At 45.8% G+C, this 26,450-nt stretch overlaps 1 protein-coding gene and 1 long non-coding RNA gene across 8 annotated transcripts in view; one reads left to right on the plus strand and one right to left on the minus strand.

The window, feature by feature from the left end:
* The window catches only part of Kcnk2 (potassium two pore domain channel subfamily K member 2), a 181,983-nt gene that overhangs the window by 116,284 nt on the left and 39,249 nt on the right, over positions 1 to 26,450 (minus strand). For 2 of the 7 annotated variants that reach the window (XM_029483036.1, XM_021160576.2), the window contains exons 1-2: positions 12,053 to 12,825; positions 8,682 to 8,992 (exon numbers count right to left, since the gene is read on the minus strand). In XM_029483036.1, the coding sequence (XP_029338896.1) occupies positions 8,682 to 8,865 (184 nt within the window). In that variant the 5' untranslated portion in view covers positions 8,866 to 8,992; positions 12,053 to 12,825. Of the gene's footprint in view, positions 1 to 8,681; positions 8,993 to 12,052; positions 12,826 to 12,976; positions 13,410 to 26,450 lie in introns of those variants that run through there. The other 5 variants (XM_021160610.1, XM_021160585.2, XR_003837942.1 and 2 more) reach the window with 4 other exon arrangements.
* On the plus strand, positions 22,826 to 24,270 carry LOC115032303. Its single transcript, XR_003837943.1, has 3 exons — positions 22,826 to 22,963; positions 23,344 to 23,516; positions 24,149 to 24,270. It is a non-coding gene; the product is annotated as an uncharacterized LOC115032303 (long non-coding RNA).

Raw genomic sequence — 26,450 nt, forward strand, 5'->3', positions numbered from 1 at the left:
GGCAGAGGCAGAGGCAGAGGCAGAGGCAGAGGCAGAGGCAGAGGCAGAGGCAGAGGCAGAGGCAGAGGCAGAGGCAGAGGCAGATGGATTTACCAGGGTTACTGGCCATCCAGGCTGTCCTATGTGAAGAGCTCTAGGCCAATGAGTAGCCCTATTTCAAAACCACAAGGCAGACAGCTCCTTAGGAATTACACCCAAGATTGTATCTGTGTCCACATGCATAACATGCGTCAGAGAAGCGGCTCCCACTCTGAGCTCCTTAGAGCTCCCCTGCCAGAAGCAACTGCTGAGTGACACCCAGCAGTCTGTCTACTCCCCCTGGGGAGGGGACCTGGGAGCTGGTCACCCTCAGCTTCAAGTCAGGCAGCTCAAAAATCCTCACAGTGTTCTATATAAAACCAAGATGTAGAGGCTGGGAGTGTTGCTCAGGAGTGAAACCCGCATTCACCATGTGTGAAAGTCTGATACCTAGCCCCAAAATGGATGCATGAAAGGGCTTACAATATCCCACAATCATCCCCATTATGGCAGAAGAAAGAAAAATCAAATGGGGGAAGGGCAGGCATCCGTATAGCACTATGGACACGGTCACAGAGCATGTATGCACACAGAGCTATGGTGCTCCCATTGTGTTTCCATGCCAAAACAGGTCACAGCCAACCCTGCAGCCATTTCTAACATTTTGATTGGTAACTTTCTTGTCTTTTGTACAAGAACTCATATCACTTTGTGAACGTTACAGAGCACGCATGGGGAAAGAGCAAGTCCTTTAGTCACAGTTCAGATATTGACCTCTGTGTCCTTGACACTCTTCCTGCCAAGAATCCACCCTGACCCCTGACCCTTCCTTTGCCTCTGCCTCCACATGCTCAGGACCTAACCATAAGCTTTCTGAGAACACCCTGTGCTCTTCTGTAGCCTTACTCCTTGCCCTAGTCCATGAGTTTACAGTTGCCTTCAGACCTGTGGGCCTGCTGCGTTACCCCACTACCACACTGCTCTTTACAGAGTCATCAGGGAGTGCCCAGCTGCCTTGTAGAGTGTGTTCTGTGTTTATAGTCCCCAGGGACTCCACATGAAAAGCCCATGTCCTAAATGCACAGCTCACAAACCTTTGTTCTGCAGGATTAGGTAAGAGACTCGGGGCTTGGAGAAGACAAAGATGAACAGTACCTCCTGGGGAAGAAACACCCAAGTTTCTAGAAGGGAGGCCCAATGCATCCTATCAACATCTCCAGATGAAAAGGGCTCTAACTCCTCAACATTATTACCTAAGTAACAATCATATTATATTCTGTAAGGTAAAATCATTTTCTGGCAAACTACTTCCATGTTTGATAATAAAAACTTAGCTACTATTAGTAAAAAAGGACATGGAAATATCTCAATAATTCTTTGATACTCGGTAAAAGTATTACTTATGTCTTATTCTTCTCATCCTGGAAGTTGAGGCAGCATGAACATAGGGACCCGAAGTGAATACAAGAACGATTTCCCACTAAGAACAGAGAACACAACAGATCCCCAAGAAAGAGGGAACTGGAGGTGGCCTTTAGGACGCCATGCCCCATTTAGCAGTCCTATTGCCTCTCTGAAACACAGACACTCAGGAGGCAACTGGTCGACCACACAAGCCCACCTGAGCTGCTAGGTTCTCTGCTCCCAGAAAGACTTACACATGACAGAGCTTGGATATGCTTTTCCAGAAGTCAACTCAATGAACAGAATATACTCACAGGAGTTGCAGATACTCTTATAGAATATGTTTTATGTCACTAAAACTTACCCTTAAGTCCAAAACTTTAAACCAACTGAATAAAGAAAGCCACCAGTAAGGAAAGAGAACACATTCATTTAGTTTTCAGAACAGTGTGTTATTTTGCCCAGAGGTAAAGCAATAAAAAGATGTCTGTACTGTAAGAATGAATCCAAGTAGTTCCTATACCAGGTTACTCATGCACACTGGGCTGATAGTCACAAAGCCACTATGAGTGTCATTCATTAACATAATTTTCTGCTGCATTGAATTAGCTCTTCATCTGCTTTTCACATCCCTAGCCATCCCCAGTCAGGAGTTAAACCAAAGTGGCTCCCCTAATCACACACCTCCCAGGGCTCCCTTGCTTAGACCAGAGGTCTGGGGACATAACAGTGATACAGAGTGCCTGAAATAAAGACAGATCCTTGCAACCTCTTATTGCAAAGCACTTATTCTCTGGCTTTATGGATCTCACTCCTTGGCAATCTATGGATCTTGGAGCGCTCTTGGCTCACACTGCATCTGTTCATCTCAGCCTCCGCTCATTCTTTGGGACATCTCATCTAACATCTCGGGGTTAAATCCTTTCTTTATGATGACTTACAAGTGTCTTTCTTCAGACCATCCTCTTCTCCATACTTCCAAATCATGTTTTCAACCCCCTATTTTACAGTGCTCATTATGTGGTCATTCTAGTGAGCATCTCCAATTTACCATGGTCACACTGACCTGTGGTCATCTCAGGCTCATTTGCCAATATTCCACTGAACTACTGACCTCTGTTCAGATGGCAAGCTCTCCAAGAGCTGTCCTTTATAGTGGTCTAGCCTTGTCTCTGTTGCTGTGATAAAACAACCAGACATAACAACATGGGAAGCAGGCCTGAAGATGACTCAGCAGTGAAGAACATTTACTACTCTTGCAGAGGACCCAGGTTCAGTTCCCAGCACCCACATGGCAGCTTACAACCCTCTGTAACTCCAGTGTTTTGGGCTCTGACACCTTCTTCTGGCCACTATGGACATTGTAAACACAGAATGCACATACATACATGCAAGCAAAACATTCATATGTAAAATAAAATAATAAATAATGAATAATAACTTAGAGGACAAATATTTTTATTCAACTTACAGTTAATCCCAGGTTATAGTCCCTCATTATGGGGAAATCACAGTAGCAAGAGGGTTGAAATATTTAGTTACATCCACAGTCAAGAACTGACGGGGAAAATTACTACAGGCCTAGTGCCTAGCTTAATTTATCTATTCACACAGCTCAGGACTCCCTGCTTAGAGAATATGGCCACCTATGGTAAGCTGGGTCTTCCTACAGCAGTTAAGACCACTGAGATAGTCACCCACAGACATGCCCACAAGCCAACCCAATGTAGACAATCTTTCTAAGTGATTCTCTGTGGGGTCAAGTTGACTCCATGAGTGATCAGGACTCACCACACCAGTATTCTACATCAGTCCTTATAGGAGGATAACATGTCTGGCAGCCAGCCTCTCCACAATGTGGGGTTTTGTTTTTATTTGAGTGCTACACTTTATTACATTGTTTCCTACAAGAAACTGGTTCTGTAAACATTGTAATCTGGGGCCTCAGAAAGCTTCAAAAGCTGAACCTGTCTGACACCATCAGGATAACATACCCCATCCCCACACTTCCCATTTGAATGAAATGTAGCCGCCATCTTTCAATTCCATGGGACAAAACCTTAGCCAGGGTTTGGCTGACTCTTCTCCACTGTATGGCTTAGCTGGTCCTTGTAAGGTTCTTCTCACCCTCCTTCCAAATCTACCCAGAATCTGACCACATCTGCAGATTCCCACCAAGATGACCTTATTTTAAGGTCCCTCCTCTCCCACCACGGTTATTCTGCCTCTGCCTGTGCAGAAGTACTTAAGCAGAGGAGGCGGGGTGGGAAGTTGGAACACAAGCCAGAGCAAAGATGAAGAGCAGATTTCACATTTTTAATTTACAACTGGATATGGTATGGTACCTGTGAAAGGTAGGGTTAATGGTCAACTTCACACAACAGCGAATCACCCAGAAAGAGAGTCTCAATAAGAGATTATCAAGATCAGATGAGCCTACGGGCATGTCTATGGGAGGCTGTCTATAGTGACTGATGCGAGAAGACACAGCTTGAAGGTAAAAGACACAGACCTGGACTGCGTAAGACAGGGAATGCCAGCTGAGCACTGAGCATGCCTGTCTTTCTCGCATTCTGCTCTTGGCTGCAGATGTGCTGGGACCAGCTGCTCCGGTCTCTGCTGCTATGGCCTCTGCCCAGTGATGGACTGAAACCCAGAATTACAGCTACAAAAAGCCATTTCTCCACTAATTGGCTTATTGTTGGGATAATTTATTACAGCAACAGAAATGAACTAGGGCAGTCCTCATAGCCTGCCCGTCACTACCTTCTCCAGGTTCTTCTACCCACTGGCAGTTTCCCCACATTCTAGGAAGCTCATCTCAACCAGGGCCTTTGCATGTGTTCAGCCCTCTGCCTAAGTGCTCCTCCACACCTGACACTGGGTTACCTCCTCATCCAAAAACATCTCCATACCAATGAGAGATCCCTAGTGACGTTATTTACATTTTATCATCAACATTGCCTAACGCCCCCTTCCAGCTTGACAGGCTCCTGGAACTTCTCATGATGAATGAGCTGCCCCACTCCATATAGGCTCACAGAAGGCAAGAATCTTCATGCTCTAAGCGCCATGAATTTCAGAACTCACCTTACAGGGTGGGCATTCAAAAAAGCATTTGTGAATAAATGAATGATATCCAGTTAATGTAACATTAATATAGCAAATATAAAATAGTGTTTGCTTGCTTAAAATAAGTCCAGAATTAGTTGTATCTTAGGTAGTTTGTTCAGACCCTGGAGCTTCTAGTATTCTTTCAGACATGACCAAGCCCCCAGCATAGGCTTGTCTACCCCAAATAGACAGGTCTAGAACCAGCCACCTTGGGAATAGGGCATGGACAATGCTGCAGAACTTGTGTATGGCCCTTTGCCTTGTGTCTAGAGAGTTCTACTAAAGCATGGCTACCTGTTACTGCGTTGATGGCCTTTTCTTGCCCCTCAAGCAACTTCCCCCTTTACCTCTTGTATATCTCTCCAACCATCATTAAAAGATTAATTTCTTTCTTAGAATTCCAATACTGAGCACTCCTAACTCCAGTCCACAAGCATTGCTAATGTAACTGTACTTAAAGGGATTCTCCCTGCTTGACTGTGTAGGAGGGGGTACGTTAAAAGAAGCTGTGATTTTCTTCCATCATTTTCTTTGGCTAAATACTAGCAGAGAAGCCAACCCACTGGAGATCACCAATAAATACCCAAGAAAGAACTGCACAGAGAGGAAGGAATTATGCAAAGATAACTCAGTACTGTCCCCATGAAGGTACCAAATCTATAGACTGAGGGCCCAGATACTGTTGTGCAAACTTGAGGGCCTCTTTACTCCTAACAGGAAAGTATATCTTCTCTACCTGGCTCAAGGGAGAGGGGCTTCAACTAGAAACCAAAGGACAAACACCTTACATGACATCTTTGTTATTGATAGGTCATAGGTCATAGATTTTGCCACATATTTTAAATCCCCCAGTTGATTAATCAAACATGGGAATAGCTAGACTGAAGGTGAGTTGTGCCTAATAACCGGTCTACGGCCTTCGAACAGGACCCTGACAACAGTTCTGTCCCCCTTGGAAGAATGTTGAAATGGTTAGAAACACAGAGATGTAATATACGTCACTGTGTACGGAGGTGATAATTTCATATTTATTTATTATTACACACCATGATATACAGATTATTAGAACACTTCCTAGGAGATGTTGATTGAGGGGTTTTTGAAAAGTATTAAATACAGGAAGTACATGAACACGCTCAAGGGTCTACCTACTTGGGCTTCAATCAACAGCTCTACCAATTAACACTCTCACTCTCCTGCTTCGGTTTCTACAGAAGTTATTTCTAGATGACTACATTACGCAGGAGAATTGTCTGAGATCATGCACGTTGAATTCTGTCTGTGGACGGTCTTGATGAGTCTAAAGTTCACGACTTTTCCTGTGTGTCTCTGTAGGGACACCACATTTACTGAAGTGCCATAGATGCAGATACCTGCCGTGTTCTCAAATCCTGGCCCAGAACAAGTCTTTGTCATTGCGCTCTGTGTCGTCTGTCTCACCTCTGCTGACCTTGTTGGAAGGTTGGGGTGCTTGGCTGAACACATCATTATAGAATTAATGGGAATCGCACGTATATCTAACACAGAGGCGTTAGAGGCCCTCACCTGCCTTGTGGTTCCTCGGCCTCCCTCATACCCTCATAAACACAGCTTGGAACCAGGTGACCAGTAATCATAAGGATCTGGGTTCCAGGAGAGTTTTATTATATTTGATGCTATCCTACTATCTGACCGCCTCCTTCTCACAAGCAGCAGGATGGAGCCACCACCCACTCTCGCTCTTTCTGCCTCCCATACTGTAAGAAGGTAAAGCTCCCTAGAGGGTGAAGCCTCCTGGTTCTGATGCCAGATCAGATTCTGTAGACTGGAACCTCACCCTGATGATGTCATCAGGGATATCGCCTGGTCTTACTCTGTCTGATTCCCCAAGTCCTAATGCTGTGACAGTACTGTCCAGTAGGCCCACTTGTGGCGTTTTAAGAGTTAAAGAAATGGGGGGGGGGGTAAAAGTAAGGGAGACACCAGACACTGAAGATGTAGGAATGGAATGCTACTCTCAAAAATGACTGTCAGTTCATTTGCCTTTTGCTGTTTTTGATCCTTGACATCTGAACATTAGATTCTTGGGCCAAATATATATTCAAAAGAGAAAATGTACTGAAACAATTGAGTTATAAATAACAAATAAAAAACAATTGAGTTATAATAAGGGCAGGATAAATAATAGACAACTTCTACACTGAGATCAAATGTGAAATTATGTTTACAGAGCAGAGACAATCACCTGTGCTTATCAATAAGGCTAAAATGTATGGCACATGCAGAGCAGACGGGGTGGGGTGAAGTAGGCCATATTTTGAGCTCTGTCTATTCAAAAAACAATGCATATAAGAAATAATCTGTATTCAGCACTAGACTCTGCCCCTATTGGCCGTGACCTTCAAGTTATTTTGATAGTTTTACACTGAGTCCAACAGTGAGATCATTCTCAAGTTCACACTGAGCTTCCTCCAGCAACCTGCCCAAGTCTTCTCTTTTCTCAAATTCACACTGAGCTTCCTCCAGCATCCTGTCCAAGTCTTCTCTTTTCCCTGCCTAAGACCAGTCACACTTCACACCAGCGACAAGGATACAGTTACAACAATCTGCAGCTACAACTCAATCAAATGATGCTGAGGGAAGCCAGTGCTTTTCCTGCCCCTCACTACCCTAGGTGGGCTAGCATTGCCTCCCATCCCACCTGCTGGATAGGAAGTCTCCTGGCAGAGATATCATTTAGGATTTATAGGGAAAAGTTGTTTATTTGTAAAGTCTTAGTAAAGTGCTGACATACACCCTATCTGAACCCATAGCTGGGGCTTTGAGCATCACCCCAAGCTGTATCCACGGAGAGGGCAAGAAGCTGTGCTTCTAAGACAAAAGACTTGCAGTATCTCATGGGGGGGGGGTCTTATGTGGACCAATGGAAGAATGAAATGGAAATGTGCTTACAAGGGAGGGTCAGCGGAGCTGGCCGTTTGGCTGTTGGTAGACAACATGACGCCATTATCTAAAAGCAACAGAGAACTCAGTGTGTGAGTGTACGCAGAACATTTTCAAAATTTAAGACTGTATCAGGTTTAAACTGAATCAAAAAATGAACAAAGTTTAAGTTAAACGAGTGAGACACAGAAATGCCTAAAGGTGACAAGAGCCCAATGGGGATGGGGACTGGATAACACCAGCTATCAGTCACGTGTGTGACTGGGAATAAGAGGGGTAGTCATCACAAGATGAAACTAGAGTAAAGGTCTTACAAAACAAGTGATTAAATACAATAATAAATCTCTAAATCTATTATCCCAACTCATTCAAATGATTTTAAAAAAACCCAAACACAAAGCAGGAAAAAGAATATTCAGATGTCTTGCAGATCATTTTCAATCCAATTTGAATTAAACCAAGAAAGAAAAAGGAAGCTGTCTAGGAAAGGGAATGTCTACACATGAAGAATTTTTTTTTCAACAACCAACAAATCCCCTTGTAGGAGAATTTAAAGGTTTTTCTTGTCACCTAAGACTCCTGTTTTATGCCAAGGAAACCTACAACCAAAATATGGCCATATCTAAGAAGGCTAACTCAGACCTAAATCATTTGGGGTTAATACTTAAAACCTCTTCTACCATAAGGATGGTGTTCACCTATTTTTAAATTAAAACTGGGGGTGTGCTTTCTCTCCAAAAGCTTGGTTTTTCTGTAGAATAGCAAGCTGATCTTAGTTGGATTCAAAGAAGAAAGAACCACTCAATGAAGCTAACCTCTAAGGAGGAATTGGGTGACAATTTGTTCACAATGTAGAAGGTTCATTCCACGAGTGTCACTCTACCACTCTGTCTTCCTAAGCGGCAGTAGAGATGGGCATGGCCTCTGCTAAGAGGTCCTGCTACTTTCTCAGACCAGTGCACTCTACTTCTCCATGGGCAACGGCCTCCCCATCATTAGTGCCTACAGCAGCGTAAGCCCCTGTCAGTTCTAAGATAAGGAAAAGAAGAAGAGCGAAGAAGTCTAAAAGACCAGGAAGGGGGAGACAGGAAAGAAATGGGAGGGGCATGGTAGGAGGGAGGCAATGGAGGAGATGAAGACCCCTGCAAAGGAGGTCCACCCTGGTGCCCTAGTCTGCTCTTGCCCTTAAGGACAAATGGAGCCCATTTCACTTGGGCCATTACCTGGATGAGTTCGTCCAGCTCGGTGGAGTTGACGCAGGCGTGCTGGGCTATGAAGGTCTGCTTCTGGATCACAATGGTGGTCCTCTGGGAAATCTCCTGAGGCTGTTCCAATGCCTTGAACACCGTGGCTCCGATGATCAGGTAGAGGACGACCACCAGGAAAATCGTGGAGACTGTCTTCCATTTCATAACATTAATGGCCGAGTCACTCTCCACCCGGGAAGCAAGCACGGTGGGTTTTGCGGAGAACGAGAGCCTCGGTTTGGAGTTCTGAGCAGCAGACTTGGGGTCCAGCAAGTCAGGGGCCGCCACTGACAATGACAGAGAATTTGGGTTAGGCCGGAGGAGTCTGGAGGCAAGGGGCTAGCTGCTTCTTTAAGGAGGGGTCAGCCAGGGCTGGCTGAACTTGGAGATTTTCCTAGTGGGAGCTGAAGATTTCACCCAGCAGCTTTCTCTGGTCACTTGCAGAACCATATGCGTGTGTGTGTGTGTGTGTGTGTGAGTGTATATATATGCTCTAGAAAGGGGGCGGGGCTTCTGTTCTCTGGTGCCACTGGAGTGTCAGGTGGATGGAAAAAAACAGAGACCAAGAAGTCAAAAACTAAACAAATAAAAGAAGGCCCAAGGGGCTCCTCATTAATTTCTAGATTCGTTTCTGCCCATGATATGTGTTGATGAAGATGCCCTGAGATCCCAAGGGCTGATGATGGTACTAAAGAAGGTCTTTGCTCCTGAGAACAGCTCATGGCTTCCTTCTGTACATCAGACCTTTACACGGTAAGCAATCAGAGTAAAGAATGTTTGCTATTTATTGGGTTTTCAAATTTCTTAACAGAGAAGGGATTGCAGTCGCTGCAGCTCAAGATATCCTGCATATTTCCTGGTGGGAACAAACCACTCACTCTATTCATACCTGGCGCCCATCTTCCAAAGTGGGCACATTATGAAACACGGTTCTGCCATCTCTAATATGCTTGAAACACAAAAGGTACTTCTAACTCTTGAGCCACCACAGCCAAGACACAGCAAAGCCCCCCACTTCACGAGCAAAAGCAAGAAGAAAGCAAGCCAGTGGACTGGCTTACATCTTAGTAGACCTTCCATGCTCTGCATAAGGCTAATTGCTCCATTAGAGCTCCCAGATACTGTGAGGTGACTCTAAGCCCATCTATTATTTATCCCAGCTCTTCAAAATCATCATTAATGGCTTTCATTTTAGAAAACACAAAAGCTATTCGATGGCCACTTGTGGAGGGGGGAGATAAGCCAGTCACCACTAAATATTTGATCAGAGAGGCAACAGCAAACAATCATGGGTTAACATGATGGTTGGAACTTGGGGATAAACACCTAGAGGGGTCATCCACTTAAAACCCATCACTTACACACACACACACACACACACACACACACACATATATATATATAATAAGCCAAATTACCACCATGTGTATAATATAGGTTTCATAAAAACATAATCTAAAATTTACTTTTCCATAAGCATATTACACATCCCCATGGAACTGCACCCTGCAGCTCCAGAAATGACTCAAGGATGGGTAAGACACTCATAAAGAGCATGAATTTGCACACAGCTGCCTAGCCTGCCCTCTTGCCTAGCACTGTGTGCTGCCAGTGTGAGTTCCTAAGGTTCTCCAGTTCCCCACCAGAAAGACACTTTTTCCAAACAGCTAGTTGATGAGCTACAGGAAGAGAGTTGTCCAAAGGAGGCAGCTGAAGGGACCTCCTCAAGCAGCCAAGATCACGGGAAGTCCTCACTTAGAGAAGATGAAATCAGAGCAGGCGTGAGGACACAGCCCCCACCCAGCCCAGCAGCAGCAGCAGCAGCAGCAGCAGCAGCAGCAGCAGCAGCAGCAGCAGCAGCAGCAGCGCTCTGCATAGAGACTCCAGGGTCAGCTGCAACAGCAACTTCCTAAATGAGGCTCAGCCCACCACCTACCAGCATGACTGACTCCCTTTCTGCCAATTCACCTGTTCTGATTCCAGCCACAGAGAACAAGACACTTTTGCTGTATTGACAAGGGCAAGGACACTCAAAATAAGCATTCAGCCAGGTGCTGGCTGTTTGTATTTTTAAGAGCTGTTAGAAGTGCTTACAGCAGTTAAAAATCACCATCACCTGTAGCCTCATGAGGACTCCCCACCCCCTTTCCTGCTCTCAGATTCTGACTAAAAACAACAACAACAACAACAAACAAAATAAAATTGAGCCCCCCCAAAAAACACCAAAAGAACCAAAAAAAAAAAAAAAACCAACATCACAGCAAAGAAACCCCACACCACCTCTCTAAGCAAAGATCCCCCACTCCCCAGAGTTACTGATTTTCGTCCTCAGACAGTTTTTTCATAGAGAGAATTAGAAACCACCACCAATGTTACCCAGCTCAGCCTGAAATCCCTCCAAGATACTGTCATGATGCACTTGGGGGGAGAGAGGGCAGATATGTTAATGTATTTTATTCTTTTATTCTCTCCCTCCCTCCCTCCCTCCCTCCCCCCTCTCTTTCTGTGTGTGTGAGAGACCACAGTGTGTGTGTGTGTGTGTGTGTATGTGTATATGTATGACCACAGTGTATGACCAAAGTGTGTGTGTGTGTGTGTGTGTGTGTGTGTGTGTGTTGGGCTGATAAATTTCTTGAAGGAGTTTAATTCTTTTAAGCTATGTCCTTATATTTAATTAGCAGAGACAGATAATGCACAATTGGCACACTTAATGGGTAGAATCTGGTGGCATACAGAATAAATATTTTAAAAACAAAACACCCCCCCCCCGCGGTCTTTCCTGAACCCTATCTAATCTAGATACTGGATTCCCAGCCTCTACTGTTCCGTGAGAGGCAAAGCAGGTCTTTCCACACACCCTTCACACCATCACTATCGCTCCCCTCCCCCATGGTTCTCCTCTTTAAGCTCCTGGTCTCTGGTCCTCGTCCATAATCGGTTCTCCCGGTTCTCCCGCCGCCAGCCACCAGTACCCCCAAAACAGCAGCAGAAACAAGCTTTTAATTGTTTGCCCCAGCACTACTGCGTGTCCCCCATGCAATGGGCAACAAGTGTGATCAGGGCCACCGTGCAACCTGCTTGCGGGCTACTCTCTAGGGCTGACCCTCCTCTCTGGAAACTGTCTTAAGCTGCGCCAAACCAACACCCGAGGGAGGCAAACGCAAAAACCCCAGGCACCAGCGGAAAAGCACAAGACGGAGCCAGGAATGTATCCGGGCTGGGGTTGAGGTCACCAAGCCCGAATCACATCCAACCTACAGAATGGAGAGGAAGATGAGGAGCTAGGGGACCTGCGTTGCCCTCCCGGGAGAGCGTGCGCGGGCCAGGATGGATGCCCAGGGTCTCACCTCCTGCAGTATAGCCGGGTCTCTCCCGCGAGGCGCTGGCAAGCATGAGGCATGCAGCATTCAAAATGTTTGTTTGTTTGTTTGTTTTAACACAGACTTGATGCTTTTTTCTTTTCTTTCTCTCTCTCTCTGTTTTCTTTTCTTTTCTCTTTCTTTTCTCCTTCTTTCCTTCTTTCTTTCTTTCTTTCTTTTTTTTTCTTTTCTCTCTCTCTCTCTCTCTTTTTTTTTTTTTTACCAACACGCCATTGTACTCACTCCTTATTCCAAGACGGGCTGAGCGCTCCGAGCTGCACGGGCAGGCATTTTCCCCGGCTTTGTTTTACAAGGTGGGGAGAGCGGGGCTGGAGGCGGGAGGGGTATAGAGGGGGGAGCGTGAGAAGAAACGAAATCGCCGGAAGGAGGGGACACCAGCGGTGGCAGGCTGAGCAGAGGGCGAGGCCGAGGCCAAGTTGGGATCGGACGACGACGCCCCCGCGCGCGATGGGTCACCCCGATTGCGTGGCCGCCTGGGGTCCCGCGCGGGCCCTGGGTGCGCTCGGCCGGCTGCTGGGCTCTGCCCCGGGGCTCAGCGAGGGGGTGATCACTGCAGCCCGTGCAGCGGAGCACCCGGGTGTCTTTGTGCCGCGGCCCCGTGCAGCCCCTCTCCGCATGTCTTTGTGAGGCGCCCCGCCTGGCTCGAGCCCCGCCGGGCGCCCGCAAGGTGGGGGTGTGGCCCGGGGTGGCCCGCCTGGCCCGTAGCACCACTCTCCCCTCGCCTCGCCGCTCTTCCCTCCTTTCCGAACTCCCTCCTCCTGCTCCTGCGGTGTCCCCGCCCGGGCTCGCCTCCCCGCACACCCCTCCCAGCCCTATGCGCGTCCGCGTCGCCCCAGCTGCCAATGCGTCCTCCCCGCAGCGCCCTCGGCCTGCCTCCCGCTCGAGCCTCACCTGCACCCATCACCCAGCGTCCTCCTGCCACCTCTTGCTCTAGCTGTCATGCATGCGTCTTCCGTGCCTTCCCGAGTCCAGTCCGGTGTCAAGAGAGACCCCAGATCTCTACAGGTGAGTATCTTCCTCACTAGCGCCCCTCCACTAGGGTGGCACAGAGATACCATCCCGCTGCCTTGTGAGCCTCAGAGTGGGGACTGCAAGAGTATGGTGCCAGTTGTTCCAGGCTACCCTGGGGAAGGGTTAGGCAATAGTCACAGCACTCTCAGGGCTGCTTGATTTAGGCCTGGAGTTCCTGCATCAGAAAGGAACTGGATGACTGAGTCAGGGGAGGTTGGAGGGAAACAGACTACATTCTCTGGAACAACCTGCCATCCCCATCCCAAGGCTGATACTAAGGATGCTGAATGCTGTGGGCGTGGGCAGATTTTGTGGGGCTGGAAGACAGCAGCCCTCAGGCTGAACTCATTCGCCAGCCCCTTCCCAGCACTTGGAGAAACCCAGGTTGGGCGATTCTATCCAGACACCTGGAGGGCTGCGCCCAAGCTGCTGCACTCTTGGCGACAGGAACTGATTTGGAACAGAAGTGGCCTAGAAAGGGCAGGAGATTGGATGGTGCCTTCACTGAACATGGAAGAACTTTAAAACTGCCTGCCCTCCCTCTCCAGCTTTGCCAGCAGGAACTCTCAGCTGACCTCCACCTTCTGCCCCCAGCACCTTGCACACAGTCAGTGTTTTCCCAGGGATCTGAAGGAAGCCACAGACACAGCCTTGGCTGTAATGTGAACCTCTTAAGGCGTTTACAAGACTCTCCAACATCAATGATTTTTTTTTTTGTACTTGTTGTTCTATTTCTGACTCTAGAATAGTCCCAGCACCTGTTCTGTCTGATGAAATAAAGCATCCATCTTGCTCCAATTTAAGCACGTTTTTCTTGACTCCTAGTCTCAAAAGTAACTTAAGTCATTTAAAAATATATGAGTCTGATCTCACTCCCAGACTTAGACCCTCCCAGAGTTTCTAGGTCATAGGTCATGCTCTTGCTTCATCCCATTGGCTCATTTCACTGCAGGCCTGTCTGGGCCCCACGGCCAGATTCTCCCAACACACACACACACACACACACACACACACACACACACACACACCTATCTTATAGGACTAAAGGATTACTTCAGTAGAATTCTGTATACAGAATCTTCCTGTGTGCAAAAGTACTTGCCCAGGGGATTAATTGTAGGGGCTTGGCTCATACAACTCCTAAATCTTGCAAATGCCTCTGGAATCCCAGAGCAGTTACAGCCTACTGGAAGCTCAAGGTACAATTTCATCGACTCCAGGAAGTCTCTCTGGCTCCCGTGTGGGTGACACCCACCTACGTGTCTAGAGTAATCTTGAGCTAACTCCACAGATAAAATGTCTTCACAGCAGTCCTTTCATTACAGACTAGCATTCACCAAGAACTTCCATGCTGGGTGAGATTTCTGGAGAGTCCTAGTCCAGCATCTTACCACTTGCTTTTCCTGGTGTCATCTTTGTCACAGACTATCCTGTGGGCTCTGAGAGACCTGACAACAGTCCCATAATACCCAGGACTAGGGAGGCGGCCGGGTTCAAGGAGGGCTGACAATGATAATATTAGCATTCTCCTCTCCTCCCCAAAAACATCCTGAGCAAGGACACTCAACTCATATAGGGAATGGGGCAAATTCTCCAACTTGAAATCATGTTTCCTTATATGCCATTTTGCTGCCAGGATGAAATGACCCCAGACTATCCTTCCTTTCACTCAGTTTCTTCCCCTCCCTTCCTTTCTTTGCTTTCTCTAATTTGTTACAAACCTCTGTACACTAGGAGATTGGTACCTCTGTGGATTTCTGTACACCATGGCTCCGTAGCTCCATGCCTCCATGCCTCTGTGCATCCGTCTCTCCAGGGCTCCTTGCCTCCATCTCTCCAGGGTTCCAAGCCTCTGTCCCTCCATGTCTCCATGTCTCTGTGGTTCCATGCCTCTGGCCCTCCATGCCTCTGTGCCTCCATGTACTCATGGCTTCACAGCTCCATGCCTCCGTGCCCTTATGGCTCGATGGCTCCGTGGCCCCGTGCCCCCGTGCCACCCACACTTGAAGACTCTCAGTCTCACCATCAATCCCAATACTGTGTTGCCATTCTCCCTGTCAGCTTGTTCGTGTCCTATGTGTACAGGGTGCCTTGGTTGCTGTGTGGAGACATGGGAACAGGAGACCTGGATCATCCATTCAGAACATTGGCTGGTTTAGAAGCAGACTAAGTTCAGGTCCCAGCACCAAAATGGTGGCTCCCAACCATCTGTCACTCCAGTTTCAGGATTCCTGACACCCTCTTCTGACCTCCAAGGGTGCTGTACAAACCTGGTGCACATAAACACGCAGGCCAACACTCACACACATTGCATTAAAAATATGGCTCTTAAAACAGGAAACACAGACAGAAAGGGAAGAGTCTAAGCCACATCAAATAGCAATGAGATTTACTCTGAGGAGCTAGAAGCTAATCTTCACACATAAAAAGGGACTGTGGGAGTACCCAAGGCACCGCTGAGTCTTCCCTCATTTCCATAGAAGTTCCACAGTCCTTCCTTCAACACACCTGCCTCTTTAAGGGACTTTGTATGATAAAGGCATGGATAGGGGTGTTTTAAATATGAGGAGGACCATATCATATATCACTTAAACTAGAGGAACAAGGATATGGGGCAGACTGTCCTGTTACCAACAATCATACTTTACACTCCATCCATACCGACCGACCGCACCAGGAGTGTAACAGAAGGGCAGCGGATTGCTTCCTCGTGGTTTGGTGCTAATTTACATGCCTTAATTTCTTTAATACCCAGGAAAATCCAGAATATGTAGCGACGACATTGGGCTCCCACAAAGCCTCCTCTGGTCTTTTCAGAATATGTGCAGTGCTCCAACTTGCAGCATGAACTCAGAAGTTCATTTTCATGTTAATTCTGCTTTTCTGATCCTGGCCTACTCAAAATGCCCTAGTTTGGCGGAGGGGGGCACTTTAAGAAATGAGCATTCTTCTCCTCTTCCTCCTCCTCTTCCTCCTCCTCCTCCTCCTTCTTTTTTAATAATTTTGACCACATCAAAAGAGATCTGTGAATGTCCTACCTCTGCTTCTACACTGTGAGTGGGATGAAGTTCTTTATTTTTCAGATGATCAGCCTCTTGATCTATAGAGCAGGGAGAGTTCCCTGCACTCACAGGAGAGGATTGGAAGGGCCAGGGAGAGACACTGTATATACTGTATGTATATACTGTATGTATATACTCTGTGCTCTGTATGTATGTACTGTATGTATGTACTGTGTGTACTGTGGGTATATAATGTGTATGCTGTAAGAATGTACTGTGTGTATGTACTGTATGTATGTACTGTGTGTACTAAGGGTATATATTATGTGTGCTGTAAGTATGTACTGTGTGTATGTACTGTATGCACACTGTATGTACTGTCATCTTCCCATTACTAGAATGGAACACTGAGGCCACTAACCTAGAAAGAGAAAGTGCTTCATTTTCCTATACTTCCGAAAGCTCCAATACAAAATCACATGGTTCGTTTTTATGGGCCTCAGCACTGAGCAGGACCTCATGAAGACAGGACTGTCATAGCCAAACCACTTGCATCATAAGCAAGGAAGCCAAAGAGAACAACTGAGCAGCCTGTGTCTCGCCCCTTTGAGCCAAGCTTCCAATGACCTAACCATCTCCCGCCAGGCCCCACTACCCACAAGTCCACAGCACTTCCAGATACTGCTGTGCTGAGGGCTTAGCCTTCTACACAGGAGCCTTTGGGAGGGATTCTAGATCCAAATACTGGCATCATTTATGTGTATTAATATGATAATTTACCCATTAGTCCAATCCCATAAACGAGGGAGCTACTGATGAAGCCACACCACCAACAGATTCTGACTCCCTTAACTTTTTTTTTTCATTTACTTAATCCTCTAGGTAATGGTCTTCTACAGTTGTGAGGAAGAATGAGGCATACTATGCAGTCGCTTACTGTGTGCCTGCTGCAAACTGAGCCAGTGCTCTGTAGCCATAGGAAGGACCATGTGGTCTAAGGAGGGTAGATACAAGTCATTAAGAAAGCTACAGGGCAGAAGTGATCATATATGTGAGGTGAACATATATGTGAGGATATAACAGCTGTGAGGAAAGATCTTCCCCAACAGAAGAGCTTGCCAAGGCCTGTGGTAGGAGGTAGCTGAGAGAATGGGGGAGCTCGGGGAGTCTGGGCAGGTGGGGTTATTTGTTCTGTGACAGGAGAGGACAGAGGAGGCCTCTAAGAGGCAAGTATCAAATGCTAGTCAGACCTGAGCTGTACAACAACTTTAAGAAGGCAATCCTTGGGGGATGGAGAGATGGCTCAGGGGTTAACAGCACTGACTGCTCTTCCAGAGGTCCTGAGTTCAATTCCCAGCAAACATAGTGGTTCACAACCATCTCTAATGGGATCTGATCTCTCATCTGGTGTGCCTAAAGATAGCAACAATGTACTCATATACATAAAATAAATAAATAAATCTGACAAAAAAAAAAGAAAAAAAGAAAGCAATCCTTCAAGGCCAGTGTGTGTGTGTGTGTGTGTGTGTGTGTAGACTATGTGTACTCAAAATTATAGTGTGTCCATCAGAAAGGGAGTTAGAAGCCACTGAGGAAAGGAGATAGGTAGGCGGAGGGTCCATGCAAGCACTGTGTAGAAGCACACCTCAATTTGAATGAGCACCACCTGGAGGGGCTGGTAGACCCCACAGGCTTCTCCCCCATTCGGGGTTCTGCTGCTTTGTGTCTTCTGAGAGATTTGAGAGCTGGCACCACAAGTCCTCAGGAGACACTAATGCTATACTCCAAGGACTGCACTTTGGGAACCATTTGACAGGAGATGGGACCCAGGCTTAGTCTACCAGGATAATGCATGGTCACTGGGGCAGTTTTTGGCAGTGTTGAGAAATATGTCTTGACGGTAGCATACTAGCTGGCAGACCATGGTAGACACCAACCTATGTCCATATCAAATCTCAGCTTCAAAGTGTGACTTGCAAAGGCTTTGGTTTTCCCATTTTCAACACAGACTTTCTTGATTGGTGCCTCTTTTGTTTCTGTGATAAAACACTGTCACCAGAAGCAACTTACTGAAGGGAGAGTTTATTTGGGCTTATGGTTTCAGGGGGTTAAAGTCCAGCGTGGCAGAGAAATGTGGCAGCGAGCAACAGATGTGGCACCTGGAGCTGGAAGCTGAGAGCCCACATCTTCAACCTCAGCGGGATGTAGAGACAGAGAAAACTAGAGGTAGCATACCAGTCTAAACTCAAAGCCTGCCCCAGTGACCTACTTCCTCCAGCAAAGCTACAGCTAAACCTCCTCAAACAGCGCCACCTACTGGGGAACAAGTGTTCAGAAACTCAAGCCTATGGAAGGCTTTTCACAACAGCCTCCTGCATCTTCCCTGGTGGGTTTCAGGACCTGGTGGCTGTTCCACACAGGTAGGCCTTCTTGTGAAACCCACATCACAGAAGCCCTCTGCCAGCGCAACAGCTTGCCTTTGCTTGAGACCACAGTGTCTGCTATGTGGACGATGGTTCCAGAAGGGACAACCCAGTCTGTCCTCTGAGATTTCACAAGCAAATAGACAATGTGAGGAGTGACTCCCTGAAGACATGTTCTGCTGTGCTCAGAAAGCAAAGCTGCTGATGTCCCCACCTATGGAAGTTCCTCTCCTTACATCTTTTTGTGTCTGCAACTGAATGAGCAAATGTGATACTTGCCTAAGGCCATATGCTAGACTTATGGAAGATTTAACATAACCCTCCATGTATTTACCCCAGGCCATATTTATTATAGAAGAAAATCCTAAAATACAGGCAGTGCCTTTCTATCAGATTCAAAATTGGGTAAACTGCTCAAGGATTTTCTATATTTCCTAACATATGAGCTGGGGCACTTAGACTCCATGAGTGCCCTTTCAGTCACTTCTCCCCAGGGCCTTGCACCAACGGCCTCTTCTCCACAAAGGATTGGTCCCTTTCCATACTGCAACAGCATGAAACTTTTGAAAGTAAAATGTGGTGATGTTGAAACCCCCGGACACTCTTCTTTCCTGGAGTCTCCAGCATGTAAGTCACAGTGTGAAAGATGACCCAGGGCCAGGCATATCCTTGACTTATCAAAAAGAAAGAGGAGGAGGAAGATGGAGAAGAGAGGGGATGTGGACGAAGGAGGAGGGGAGGATGGAACAGAGGAAGGTGAGTGGCGAAGAGAAAAGAGAGGAAATGAAGAGGAAGGCAGCACAGACAACCTGCCCCAAGGGTCCTCGGTATACTGAAGACCCTGTGTGATTTAATCAGCATAAGAACCATGAGTTGAACAACAGGGTTCTCAGCATTAGAGAAGCCAAGTAACTTCCCTGAATAATGTGGGCTGGTGAGAGCATCATGAGCTACAGAGGCCATGCTCCATGGCTCTTCCTGGACTGGAGTTCAGCCACCAGCTGAATTCCAGTTTTTCTGAGTGTGTCCTACTCACATCTCCCCTGAACGCCTTCACACACAACAGTTCTCCCAGTGTGTAGACTGTGCCTGCCCTCTTTCCTACCCAATACAACTTACAAACACCCATCAGACCTTAGCTAAAACACCCTACCCTCTTCAGAAAAGTCCACTACCTCCCAGGCACGTTCAGCCGACTGGCCCCAACATAGCATCTTAAACCGCAGCCCTTGCACCCCTTTCTTGCTACTTCACTGACATTAAATATTTATTCAGACTGTCTTTTTTTTACTAGCAAAAAAATCTGTGGTTGGCTAAAAACAATAGATCTTTGCAGACCAAAGATCAGAAATCAAGGTGTCCCAAGGGCTTGCTTCCTCATACCTCCCCAGGGTAAGTTCTGTCAAATGCCAGCTCCTGCACTTGGCTAAAATCCATGGTGATTCTTGGCCTGGAGACTGCACACCCGTGCCCTGGGCACTGTATCTTGGTCTTCCTCATAGCATATGTGCCCTCTGAGTGGTCAACTTCCAGATCCACACTGGCCCCTTTTAAAGAATTCCAGAAGTAGTTCAGGCTACTCTAATGACCTCCTCTTAACTGCTTCTGCAAAGACCAGATTTGCCAGTGAGGTCATATTCCGAGGTGCTGCTGATATTAAGAATTTATTTATTTTCCCCCAAAATTTATTGTGGAGAAATACAATTCAGCCTATAACAGTGCCTGTAAGACTCCATAAATAAAGAGGCCTTGGCAGCTTGGTCCACTGCACAATGGCTAACATATAATAAGTACAAAAATCTATGCCTAGCCCATGAGATGAAGCCATAAGAGGCATGACTGATTGAGAGCTCAGTCGTCAGTCAGGAGTCTGAATCTCAAAGCCCACAGCATCACAGAGGTACCAAGTGCACATGAAGTGCGCATCAGGAGTGGAGCAAACATTTCCGTCAGCTTTAATTGTTTCCTGCCAGAAGGAAACGCTGGCCCCATGTCTGAGACCTACCAATAGTTTAGAAGCCAGATTTTCAAATTATTTTAGAAATTTTTCTAATTTTCAAATTGAGTAAAAACAGATTTCGAAAATGAACAATTACTGGAAAACAAAACAAAATAAAATAAAAGTGTCTACAGGCTAAACATGGTCACAAGGCCTCCTGACCACAGCCTTTATGTTAGCACAGCTTCAGATACCCTCGGGGGGTGGGGGTGGGGTCTACAATAAAATGTGATCGTTCTATGAGTTTGTCTGTGTTGAAGAGTCTCATTTGATTGCTTTCTCACAGGGCTAGTACCTCAAAGGATTTTCCTTCTCTAGTCTAAAATTCAAGGGTTGTAAGGAAAAAACACAGAGCCTTCAAAGTAAGTGATAGTTTGTTATGGTGTTTGAAAAAAAAATCACCGTTAGGCCCAAAGTTCTTAATAAACACAAATAGTACATGATCCTGCACTGCATGGACAGCCCACCCTCAAGTCACCTCATTCCTGATTGGTTCCTTCACTGTTACTACCAGTTAGGTCACTGAGGTCCTGAGCCTCCTCTGACTGTGACAAATGCCAGAGATAAGTCAGCCTATGAAGAGATAAGGTTTACTTTAGGCTCCAGCACTGGAAGGCTTCCATCTCCTACAGATGGGATCTTTTACTCTGAGCCACTGAGAGTGCACTGTCGTCGCAATGCACGCAAATGGAATCCATTCACCCCACAGAGGGAATCAGAAGACAGAAACAGGCTTGACCCTTCCAACCCATGCAAGACATGCCTCTAAAAGACAGAAGACCTCCATGAGTGTTTCGCCATCTCTAAACAGCAGGGAGCCAGGATTTCTTTTGTGAGTGTGGTGGGGTGGGGCTGATATGAATAGTTATTAAACTAATTTAAAATGTCCAGGTCTGAGCATGAGCAGTCGTTGTCTATGGGATCAGCCTTCGAGTCCAACAGTTGCCCCTTCTCAAGCACCACCTACCGAGACAAATTAAGAGAAGCAGAAAGCCACCAAAACCACGTGCCTCAGCATTCCCTCAAGGATCAAGGTCATCAACTTACTCCTCCTGCAGGTTCCCGAATTCTTCTCCCATCTCCGAAACGATGAGCAGGTCCTTCCCTGATGAAGTTGCCTCCACCCTTATATTTTTCTCCCAAGTTCCCGCTTAATCCCTGTGCACCTTTCCCACACAGATGTTCGTGACCGAGCTGTATAGCCAGACCTATGGCTGCCTGCTTTGGGAGCCAACGGAAGAAAGCTAGTTACCCCGGAAAGTTCTCCTATTGCTTCTACACTCTTCAGGGAAATGGTACGTGAAGGGAAGAAGGTTTGTTGATATAGGGGGCACCCTGACCTCCCCTAAGCAGCCACTCAAAGTGGAAAGCTTCTCACTGGTCCTTCCCACAGTCTGCCTCTGAGGGACAGTGGACATGATTTGGTAATAAGCAGGTAAGAGTGTTGACTCCAGGTAGTCACAAGCCTTTCTCAATCCATGTGAGAATCACAAGATGTGTCAACACCACACTCAAACTAACACAGCCAATTATGCACATATGCTTATGGAGTGTCTCAGCACCCGCTAGAAGGCTACTTGGACCAACACAGCAATTTCCAAATTACAAAATCCCAGAACCATGACAGAAGCAAGAGCTATCTCAGGGAAGGTGTAGTTTGAGCCTCAGGTTCCTGTGACATATACTTCTTGAAACATTAGGAGATGAAAAACCCATTTCAAAACTTTAGGTTAGACTATTAATTATTTAGATTTCTTGAAACATCCAACTCACTACACATTATGAATAAACTTTTTTTGTGAAATTATCTGTGAGTTTATCTCTGGTGAACTTGATCACATTTATTATGTCTAGATTTCCATCCAGGTCCAGTCATTTCTCACCTATGCCTTAGTTTTCTTGTTTGATGAAGGGAAATGAAATAGTTATCATCGTCAGTATGTCAGTGAGCCTGAGAGAGGACACACGTGAAGATGTGCTTGGAATAGTGTCTGAACTAGTGCAAGAACCTGGTAAGGAGCAGCCAGCCAGTGACTGTGACTGGCAGCCATGATCCAAGAAAGGACAAACTCATCCCTGTTCTGGAGAAAAGAGGACTGTAAGCCCTATCTACTTCTCCCTAGTGTGAAACCCTTAGCAGGAGGCAGCAAATGGGTGGGTGGGTATCAGTCAGCATTATCAGAAAGGATGTGGGTGGGCTGCAGGGGGCTCTCAGAAATAGACAGAACAGACCTAGAAATAGTCACCCCAGCATCTACCATGCACTCAATAAAATTTCTCTTTGCTGTATCACCCAGAGTTTGAGCCGTATTTCTCTGAGATGCACCTTACACGCTGTGTTCAGCTTCTTTTCAGTGTCCTTGGAAATCACAGTTGCTTTATAATCTCTGGCTTTGACAGAAGTCCTCTTTTTCTTCATATTAAAGTCATCCTCTGGACACAGGTAAAAATATTTTCCACAAGCTGGGTTCTGGTTAAAATAAAATTTAACTATAGTTTGCTGGTTGCTAAGAGAACCAATGTATGTGGTAAAATATAAACACAGTAAGGACCCTGGAGAGGGTATGGGCTCATAGCCAGCAGGTGTGCCATACACCTAGCACTGTGACTCATATGGTGAACAGGTTTACCAGGAATCTCACTCCTGTCCTTACCGCCACAGTGCCACACTGGGCTCATTTTAATTAATACTAAGTTGTCAAATATTTACTGAACTATTTTTAACCACTGGTGGAAATCTGTTAGCCACTAAAGGTAGCTATGAATACAATTTCATGATCTTTTTCATTTTCTTCCTGTTTTTTCTATATTTACTCCAAGCAGTGGAATGCTAAATTTTGTGGTGGTTTTTCTTTGGATGGATATTGGGTGGAAAAAAAAAAAAAGAAAGAAGAAGAAGAAGGAGAAACTTGCTTGGCATTTTCCATTGGTGCCTTCTCAGGAAGGGGAGCCAAAGCTGCATTGCTCAGATTCCAAACCGACTCCCAGTGTTCTTGGTAATGAGCTGCCTTGTGTTTGTTTTGTTTTGTTTACTGGAGTCTTGATTGTCACTTTGGGATATGGCATTATATTCTCCACATGTACTAACTGCATGACAGACAGTTGGCCTTAACTGCAGCTATCTTTCCTAGAGCCCCTGAACTTGAGTATTATATTTGGAGTTAAAAAAAAAAAACAAAAAACCTGTCTTTGCTGATATTCTTTTGCCATGAAAAGACACCCATGACCACACCAACTTTTACGAAAGAAAGCATTTCCTTTGGGACTGGCTTTCAGTTTGGGAGGTTTGGTCCATTGTTATCATGGTGGGAGCAAGGCAGCATGCAAGCAGACATGATAGAGACATGGCTGAAAGTTCTACATCTGTATACACAGGCAGCAGGGAAAGAAAGCCACTAGGCTTGGTTTGGGTGTTTGAGACCTCAGAGCCTATCCCCAGGGATACACTTCCTCCAACAAGGCCACACCTCCTAATCCTTCTCAAGCTCTGCCACTTGCTGAGGAACATTCACAGATATGAGTCTATTGGGTCATTCTTACTCAAGCCACCACAGAAGCTCTTGACTACACCCCATGGCACATTGTAGGCATTTGATAAAAATGACAGTCATTCTCTCTATTTACATAGGATGGTACTAAATGCTTCAGGGAACGCATGATAAGCCCACAAAATCAGACGGCCACCGCAGCAGAACTACATTTCCGTGAAAAAGTCATACTAAAACCCAGGAATGGATCTGGAAGAGACCATGCAAGAAACGGATGCTATAGTGTGCGTTGTTTATTCAAATAAATTGCACAGGATGTCAGCCAGCTGCGCTTTGGAGGACTGATTTTAAAAATCACTCTGTTTGTAGTGAGTTGAAATGCTAATATAAAAGTAAAATTTAAAACATGTGTATCTGTGTGTGTGTGTGTGTGTGTGTGTGTGTGTGTATGTGTGTATAGGTCAGAGGACAACTGTGGGAGTTTGTTCTATCCTCTTGACATGTAGGTTCTGGGACCCAAACTCAGGTCATCAGACTTAGTGGCAAGCACTCTTGCCTAAGAGACATCTTGTCAGCACATATAAATTATGTTTTTTAAATCAGCAACTATGATACTTCAGCCATAATCTGGTTTACATTTGCTTGAAGTCTTCTAGAAAAACATTACCATGGCTTCAATTATTCTGTTTAGAAAACATAATATAAAACATGATTGTCACTATCTTGATGCCCCAAAGGTCTGCTAATCCCCCTTTCTCCTTCCTGAGAGTGGCTTGTTTGGAGTAGGGACCTTTCTACTCCGTTATCCTTAGTGTCCAGTGATAAATTCTCAGTGAATCCTTGTTGAAATGAACTCAACTATTTTAAGGGTCTCAAAGGCTTGAGTATCAGTCAATCAGTGGGTGAAAAAATGTGGCAACCAGACACAATGGAGTATTATTGGGACACAAAAGTAACGACATACAGTTGTTTGAAGCAGCTTGGATGAAACTGGAAAACAGGACATAATTTTGAGGTTTGTTAGTTGTTACACTTTTCAGAAGTATAAAGGAAAGGAACTGGAATGTGACCATAAATTTGGATTTTAAGTGGCAGACATTTTCCAGATTTGCCACAGATTTCTCTTCCTTCCTTCCTTCCTTTCTCTCTTCCTTCCTTCTTTCCTTCCTTCCTTTCTTTCTTTCTCTCTTTCTTTCTTTCTGCTTTCCTTCCTTCCTCCATCCCTTCCTTCCTTCCTTTTTTTTTCTTTTTCCTACGGAAAAAAATACAACCAGATTTTCAGTTGAGCCCAGTTTACCTTCTCCTTTCTTCTTTCCCACCCCTCTCATATAGATGACATCCTCCTGTTAGAATAGATGTACTTTTGTAGATACAAAAATATAACCTATTTTTACATTTATGTAAGTTACATTCTAATATACGAATTCTCTTCAACTTACTATTTCACTAAACATTTATATCACCAGAATTCACCCCATGTGGTAGAATATGGAACTTTCTTAGAATGCTACATTTTTCCCTGTTCAAAACTGAAGCAAAATTACTTCCTATAAGCTACTTGTATTAACTTTTTATGTTAATGTGATACAATGTACAGGAAGCAACTTGAAGAACAGGTTTCTTTAAGTTTAACATTCCAGAAGGATAGAGCCCATCGTGGCCAGAAAGATACCATAGGAGCCAAAGAAGACATGGAAACAAGAGCCGGAAGCTAGTTTATTGGATTGTGTCTGGGCTCAGGAAGCAGGGAGAGAACAAGTGCCCTCCCCATCCTGGAAGTGATGTGCAAGTGCCCTCCCCATCCCGGAAGTGATGTGCAAGTGCCCTCCCCATCCCGGAAGTGACATGCTTTGTGCCATATCCTCTCAAGACAGTGCTACCAACTGGGGAACAAGTGTCCAAACCCATGAACCTGTGGGGAACATTTCATCTTCAAACTCCACACTATAAGTTGCCCTAAGGTTATGAAAAGAAAGTATATCTGTTGGAACAGAAGGCAAAGAGAGAGAGAAGAAATGGGTCCCAGACACCTCTTCATACAATCAGATCCTATTGGTTAGCTCACTAAACTAATTTCTCTATGGGAGCTGGAGACCTATGTTAGAGTTGGGGATGAGAGAGACTTGAGCTGTCTACACGGGTCCATGGAACCTCTTCTTTAAGAGCCCAACGTTAACAGGAGCCACACTTGGTCAGAGCACTGGCCAGGATGGATAGCATAGATCCTTTCCAAAATTTCAAGATGCTTCCCTTCTTCTCCTCCCAACTGTTCTTGCAAAAGCATTGACATTGCTCACAGCAGACTGAGTTGTACAAAATGGCTGGAGTGACATGTTCGGATTCTGTCAACAAATGTAGATGGAAGTTAGGGACTTGAGAGAGACTTGATAGTGTTGTGCCAGGAAGTGTTTGTGAACCCCAAAAGACCACCAAGGAGCCATC

This window comes from Mus caroli, chromosome 1 (genome assembly GCF_900094665.2).
Source record: "Mus caroli chromosome 1, CAROLI_EIJ_v1.1, whole genome shotgun sequence".
Classification (NCBI taxonomy): Eukaryota; Metazoa; Chordata; class Mammalia; order Rodentia; family Muridae; genus Mus; species Mus caroli.